Source organism: Symphalangus syndactylus, chromosome 5 (genome assembly GCF_028878055.3).
Source record: "Symphalangus syndactylus isolate Jambi chromosome 5, NHGRI_mSymSyn1-v2.1_pri, whole genome shotgun sequence".
In the NCBI taxonomy this organism is placed as follows: Eukaryota; Metazoa; Chordata; class Mammalia; order Primates; family Hylobatidae; genus Symphalangus; species Symphalangus syndactylus.
In genome coordinates, this window is record NC_072427.2 from 147,968,979 (window position 1) to 147,976,817 (window position 7,839).

Genomic DNA, 7,839 nt, shown 5'->3' on the forward strand with positions numbered 1-7,839 from the left:
ATCCTCATGCCCTGACTCCACCTCTGGGTGGGGTCCATAGGACTGGTTGAGTCACGAGTCCAGGTGGGGTTTGCAGAAATGCCAAAATCTGAAAAGACATCCTAAAAGGTCAATCTTAAGTTCTACAATATGATGTGATCTGGAGGCGTAACTGGGGAAGTTACAAATCTCGTGACCTCCTGAACAGTTGGTAATCACTTAATTATGCCTACATTTTAGCAGAATTCAGGCCCCTTTCATAAGCCTAACCTTGAGGCCTTTCATTAGTTTTATAAAGGTGGTTTAGTTTGGGAAAGGGCTATTATCCCTGCTTTAAGGTTAACTAGAAACTAAATTTCTCCCAAAGTCAGTTGGTTTATGCCCAGGAATGACCAAAGATAGCTTAGAGGTTAAAAGCATGAGGCAGGCTGGGCACAGTGGCTCACACCTGTTAATCCCAGCACTTGGGGAGGTTGAGGTGGGCAGATCACTTGAGGCCAGGAGTTCAAAACCAGCCTGACCAACATGGCCAAACCCCATCTCTACTAAAAACACAAAAATTAGCTGGGCATGGTGGCGCATGCCTGTAATCCCAGCTTCTTGGGAGGCTGAGGCACAAGAATTGCTTGAACCTGCGAGGCAGAGGTTGCAGTCAACTAAGACCACTCCCTTGCACTCCAGCCTGGGTGACAGAGCAAGACTCTCAAAAAAAGCAAGACGAAGTCAACTAATATCAGATTTCTCTTACTGTCATAATTTTGTAAAGGCAGTTTACTTGGACTGTATAAACACTATATGCTTAGGCTTCACTGAAGTTATAAATATATCTCTATATATATAATTTTCTTTTTTTTTTTTTTTGAGACGGAGTCTTGCTCTGTCACACAGGCTGGAGTACAATGGCACGATCTCAGCTCACTGCAACTTCCGCCTCCCAGGTTTAGGCAATTCTCCTGCCTCAGCCTCCCAAGTAGCTGGGATTACAGGCGCCCACCACCGCGTTTGGCTAATTTTTGTATTTTTAGTAGAGTCAGGGTTTCACCACGTTGGCCAGGCTGCTTTCAAACTCCTGGCCCCAGGTGATCTGCCCATCTCAGCCTCCCAAAATGCTGGGATTACAGGGGTAAGCCACCATGCCTGGCTTTTTTTTTTTTTTTTTTTGAGATGGAGTTTTGTTCTTGTTGCCCAGGCTGGAGTGCAATGGCGCAGTCTCGGCTCACTGCAACCTCCACCTCCCGGGTTCAAGTGATTCTCGTGCCTCAGCCTCCCAAGTAGCTGGGATTACAGGAGCCCACCACCACGCCTGGCTAATGTTTTTGTATTTTTAGTAGAGACAGGGTTTCACCATGTTGGCCAGGCTGGTCTCTAATTCATGACCTCAGGTGATCCACCCGTCTCAGCCTCCCAAATTGCTGGGATTACAGGCCTATATATATAATTTTTGGGTTTTTTGCAAGACAGAGTCTCACTCTGTCTCTCAGGTTGGAGCGCAGTGTCATGATCACGGCTCACTACAGCCTCAACCTCCCAGGCTCAAGTGATCCTCCCACCTTCCTGAGTAGCTGGGACTACATGCCCATCTACATTTTTTTTTTTTTTTTTTTGTAGAGACAGGGTCTCTCTATATTGCCCAGGCTGATCTCCAACTCCTGGGCTCAAGCAATCTTCCCACCTCAACCTCCCTAAGTGCTAGGATTACAGGCATGAACCACTGTGCCCGGTCAATATAAGGCATGCAAAACTATACTAATTTTCCTTTCTGGATATATGCTGTATGTAAAGTATTAAAATAGGCATGGGATTGACAAATACCAAAGTCAGCAAAGTGGTGACCTCTGAGAAAGAAAGGAGGGAAATGCCCTCAGGAAGGGATATACTGGCTTTTCAAATGTATAGGTGATGTTTGTTTCTAAACCTGGAGAAGTTATATAATCCTCTACTTTTCTGTGTAAATGAAATATTTTGTTTTTTAAAATCTTGCCCCAAAACGGAGTAGGGGTAGGGAATTTGACAGACCTAGGTTTAAATTCTATCTGCCGCTTACTTGTAAAGGAACTTACCCAGTTTCTTAATTTCTCCAAGCCTCTGGGTCTGTAAGAGGACATCATCATAATAAATATTCTATTGCACAGCCAAAGCAAGTGAAATAATACGGATAAAAGTGCTTTATAAAGTGCAAGTGCTATAGAAGTATAAGCTGTAATTTTACAAGAATGTGCCACAAATTATTGTAACTAAGAGTTATTGCAAGAAACTCTTAGTATTCCTTTGTAACATACTCTCACAGAACCTTGACCCTTTCCTTCAGACTACTTACCTTCACTTGCAATAACACGTTAATCGATGCTATTATTTGTGTATCCTCCCACTCCGTGGCTCTGGGCTGCTGATTCTATTCCCAAGCCCAGCACACTCCCTGGCATATGGTAAGTGCTCGACAGATTTTTTTTTTTTTTTTTTTTTGGCGTAATCTTAACAGGATTACCTGTAGGAAGTGAGAATGGAAAGCAGGGCCGGGAGATAGGACTCTTCTGTTTTACATTTCTATACCGTTAGAACTTTTATCACAAACATGTATTACTCAGTGCAAAATTATTTGAATTTTTAATTCAAATAATACGTATTAAATAGGCATATCTTAATTTCATCGCCTCTCGGGGGACGGTCATGTTTTACTACAGGAAATTGCATGGAAAAGGGATCCATGAAATAAAAGGAGCAGACAATGTCTGTTCCTGGGGCACCGGGCTTTCCGCTGAACCCCCGGGAGTGAAGGCGACGAGTCTAACCACCTAAGAATTTAAGAAGGGGTCGGGAGGCGCCGTTAGGGGGCGCGCGCGAGGCCGCGCGGGCGTTCCCGCCTCCCCGTTACATGCCCCAGTAACCCCAGCGCCGGCGACCGGGAGTAACCTCGCGCGCGGGCGGCACCCCCCCCCCCGCGCCCAGACTCTCGCCTGCTCCCGCCTCAGCCAATGGGAAAGCAGCGAACGGGCCGGCCGGACGCTCGCCCCGGAGGGCTCCTCCCGGGAGCATTTCGAACGGAGTTGAACGGTCGCCGGGCCACGGGCTCAGACCTTTCCAATGGCAGCACTGGGTCTCGACGCCAAGCCCCGCCCAGCCCTGGACCTCCCCGTGTGCATTCTCGGCAGGAGTCACCTTTGCCTTACAAACCTTCAGACCCGCCCTCTTCCTACCTTGCCGCGTAAGGCCCCGCCCTCTGCGCAGGTCGGCCAATAACGGGGTGAGCTGGCGCCGCGGGGCGGGCCTCCAGCCAATGCGCACGCCGTGGGCGGGCCCCGAGCCGGAATTGGGGGTGAAGCGATAGCGTTTTGCCCGCATTCGGGGCGCGCGGAGCTGGGGGGGTCCCTGTGGGGCGCCCGGAGTTAAGATGGCGTCCTCAGCGGAGGGGGACGAGGGGACTGTGGTGGCGCTGGCGGGGGTTCTGCAGTCGAGTTTCCAGGAGCTGAGCCTTAACAAGTTGGCGACGTCCCTGGGCGCGTCAGAACAGGCGCTGCGGCTGATCATCTCCATCTTCCTGGGTAAGGACCCTCCTGCCTCCCTCCGCCCCTCGCGGAGTCCCCGGGGAGTAGGGGAGGAATGGGGACAGGACCTCCCTCTCTTCCCGGAGCCACCTGGGAGGGCTGTGCCGGGTGCGGGTGTGAATCCTGAAGCACACCAACTGCTACTGAGGGAAGACAGAAGTCCTGTCTCGAGGCTGGGGCGCTGTGCCCTCTGAACCTCTTCACCTTACTCTTCAACCCCTGCCATGCCCTCTGGCCCCTCAGTCGGGCCCCCGCCCTCTTGTGCCAGGCTCTACCCTTGCTCCCACGACCTATCTTTATTTGTTGCTCTGTTGAGTTCCACTGTCTGGCCATGTGTCCTGCTCTGTCATTAATAACCACTCCGCACACGCGCGCATCTCATCGGTAGGCATAGGGCCCCTAACTTTAGCCCTTTCGGCCTTTTCAGCCCCATATTCCATATTTCATATTCTGAGTGTCTGTTTTATTGCCAGCTTCTATTATACTTTCGTCTCTTTTCTGTCCCGTTCCTACTATTTTCTTTTTATACCATGTTGCTTTTTTTATTTTCCAAGCCACCTACCTGTCATTTACCCTGGAATATCATTTTAATGCTGGACTTGGGAAACAGGACTAACAACCTCCTTAAAATCGAACCATACTATTCCAAGCGTTTATTACACGTGTGGTTCAAAGGATGTGGTGTATCTGAATTTACGCCAGAACAAGCTGTATTACAACTGGTTTATAGGCTTTTTTACCGCATCCTCACTCCATGGTTTAATACAGGGAGGTAGCATAGTACAATGGAATAAAGTATGGGCTTTGAAGGCAAACAAATCAGACCCAGCCTTGTTGCTGCTCACAAACTGAAGGACCCTACGCAGGCCACAAAACCCTCTGGGCCTAATTTCCTTATCTATGAAATGAGGACAACAGTGCCTACCACATAGGATTGCCATAAAGTCCTGTAGAAAGGCCAAGATTGGGAAGTACCTGTACATATATATACATAAAATTTAAGCAGTTGGAACGTTTTATGAAGGTTATAGAACTTTAGGAGCGGGTGGGTGGGAAGGATTAAGCAAAAGCTGTGCTAAGTGATGATAAGGAAACAGGACTGGGGCTAGAGCAGAGGGTTAGAGGTCTGAACCATGAGAAGTTTGAGATAAAGTTGGGCAGGTGTGGAAAGCCTTTAATGCCAGAGAGAAGTTTGGCGTTTATCCAGTATTCAGTAGAAACACTGACATATAATATCACCAGAGGGTGTTAACCCAATCTAGATAATGGGATAGGTATTAATTCATATTTAAACAACCTTGCCTAATAGCATTGTTACTTTCCTATTACATATCAAACCAAGGTCTTCCTTTCTTCCAAATAAAGATCACCTTTTCCTTCCTCTGTGGAATTGTAAGATTTTAAAGATGGAATGGAACTGGGGACAGTTTGCTCATTGTCACCCAGACACCATCCAAATTTATCAGCACCCCAGTCTAGGGTTATTTGCACTACACCAGCTTTGAACTTCCTACTCTTTCATCCTTGTTTCTGACCCAGTTATTTGTTGACATTTTAATTAGCAATTAGTGTTTACATTTGACAGGACACAGCAGCTTATGCTTATAATCCCAACACTTTGGGAGGCCAAGGTGGGAGAATCGCTTGAGGCCAGCCTGGACAACATTTTATTTGTCTCTACAAAAAATTTTAAAAAATTAGGCCAGGCGCAGGGGCTCATGCCTGTAATCCCGGCATTCTGGGAGGCCAAGGCGGGCAGATCGCTTGAGGTCAGGAGTTTGAGACCAGCCTGGCCAACATGGTGAAACCCCATCTCTCCTAAAAATATAAAAATTAGCTGGGCATGGTAGTGGGCACCTGTAATCCCAGCTACTTGGGAGGCTGAGGCAGGAGAATCATTTGAACCCTGGAGGTGGAGGTCACAGTGAGCCAAGTTAGCTCTACTGCACTCCAGCCTGGGCGACAGAGCAAGACTCTGTCTCCAGAAAAAAAAAATTAATAAAAAAATGAGCTGGGCGTAGTGGCTCATGCCATGCCTGTGGTCCCAGCTACTCCCGAGATTGAGGTGGGAGGATCACTTGGGCCTGGGAGTTTGAGGCTACAGTGAGCCGTGGCGCCACTGCACTCCAGCCTGAAGGATAGAGCAAGACCCTGTCTCAAAAAAAAAAAAAAATTGTATTACATTCATTAGTTAGGAAACTGTTGGTTTCTCAACAATAAATTCAGAATGTAACACAAGTAGCAAACAGTTATAAGGGGCAATCTGTTAAATGGAGTTAGGGCTGGAATTAGGACTTGGAATTCAACTTTTATGTGTTGACATAATCACATATTGCCTGTGCACTCGTGCTGGGCTATTGCTGTGTACTGTCACGGGGCATACAGCTGACTAGGAAATTGTTTTCTCCGTATCCCACTCCTCTTCTCTCATCTTCTCTCATTACCACCAGTCATCAAAGTAATAAACACTTGGTATAATGCATCTACCACACTCCCGAGCCCCCTTGCTCATTCTGCCATTTCCCACAGTCTGCCTTCCTATCTCACATACCCTGTTGCCTTCAGTAACTCATAGTATTTCTCGTTTTTAGATCAACTTGGGGCTTCAACTTGCCTCTTGTCAGGTATAGCTCATCATGTGGACAGGTAGGATTGTATTCCTAGTAGGCATAGTTTAAATACATACATGTAAATATAAATTGATTAAGCTTGATGTGTGCGTGGTAGGAGTGCATTTTGGCTGTAAATATGTTTCCTATACAAAGGTTATTACCATTTCTGTGTATTGTAACCTAGAAACCAGTAGCCTTTCAGCAGTGGAGTTCCTGGTTCTTGAACCCAGCTCTCTCAGGGAACTGGGATACTGGAGGAAATCCTTGCTGGAGGTACCAAGAAAGCCTGTAGTCCAAAATGATTTCTGGTTCACTTTCCACTGATTAGATTAATTCAGGTTAAAAACACCTCCCTAAATGCAAATACCCCAAGGGAAGAGTTAGGTATATCATTCACATTTTAAAATGTACTTTTTAATCAGATAGTCTAATTACTGTTTTCTTAACATCTTACTTTTTTTACTTCAGTTCTGTGTGCTGATCTTGGGGTGGAATGCAGAGCATTAAAGCACTGGCTTTCAAACCTTTTTGACTAAGACCCATCGTAAGAAATATGTTTTACATTGTGACCCAGAACACACAGACATGTATGTGTATACATGTATTTGAAACAAGTTTCAGGAAAGAATACTTGCCCTTCATAATAAGTTGATTTCATGGCTTGTTAATGAGTTACAACAGTTTGAAAAATCTTGAGTTAGAGGCTGCAATTTTTTTTTTTTTTTTTTGAAACGGAGTCTCACTCTGCTGCCCACACTGGAGTGCAGTGGCTCGATGTCAGCTCACTGCAACCTCCGCCTCCCAGGTTCAAGCAATTCTCCTTCTCAGCCTCCTGAGTAGCTAGGACTATGGTGCACGCCACCATACCCGGCTAATTTTTGTATTTTTAGTAGAGACGGGGTTTCACCATGTTGGCTTGGATGGTCTCAATCTCCTGACCTCGTGATCCACCTGCCTCGGCCTCCCAAAGTGCTGGAATTACAGGCGTGAAATTACAGGCATGAGCCACTGCGCCCAGCCGAGGCTGCAATTTTTAATATTCAATATTTCAAAGAAAAAGTAAGTTTATGTGGACTGGTGCACTGGAGTATTTTGAGCAGTCAGAAGACTGTAAAAGGAGTGTGTTTATGTTTGTGTTGTATATGCTTGCAAGGAGTTTGATGGAAGGATGCTGAAGAGGAATTTTGCCATGAGCCCTGGTGCTGGCAAATACTACCAGAAAACATCTCCCCTTCAACAACTTGGATCTCATCACTCCTTAATGTAACTAATACCATGAATTGCTCAAATAAATTCAGTAACATGCACCTACTACAGGTAAAGCAGTATTCTTAACCCTGCAAGGGCAAGAGCAGTCGGTGTAGTATGTATGAGTCATGGAGCCCTGCACTCGAAGGTATTATGGTCTGTTAGGGTACAGGAAATGGGCATGAGATAAGTATACTAATAACCCCAATAAATTTTAAGCACCATAAGAGAGGTACAGAGCTTTGTGAGATTTAAAGATGGGACATTTCATTTAAAGATGAGTAAGGTTTCAGCATAATCAGATGGTAAGACTTAAGGAATAGCATGAGCAGAGGCACTGAGGTGTGAATGTGGCAACACAGCCAAGGAACAATCAGTAGTCTAGTTTGACTAAAACAGGACTTTAGAGAAGTGATGGAAAATCAAGCTGGAACTGTAGGTTAAAGAGCCTTTAAAGC

The 7,839-nt window shown here is 46.1% G+C and overlaps 1 protein-coding gene across 1 annotated transcript in view; it reads left to right on the plus strand.

Moving 5' to 3' along the window:
* Positions 1-2,863: 2,863 nt before the first annotated feature.
* Positions 2,864-7,839, plus strand: part of LPCAT3 (lysophosphatidylcholine acyltransferase 3) — a 42,962-nt gene continuing 37,986 nt past the window's right edge. Inside the window, exon 1 of the mRNA XM_055280831.2 lies at positions 2,864-3,518. Coding sequence (XP_055136806.2) covers positions 3,368-3,518 — 151 coding nt within the window. The 5' untranslated portion in view covers positions 2,864-3,367. The remainder of the gene's footprint in view (positions 3,519-7,839) is intronic.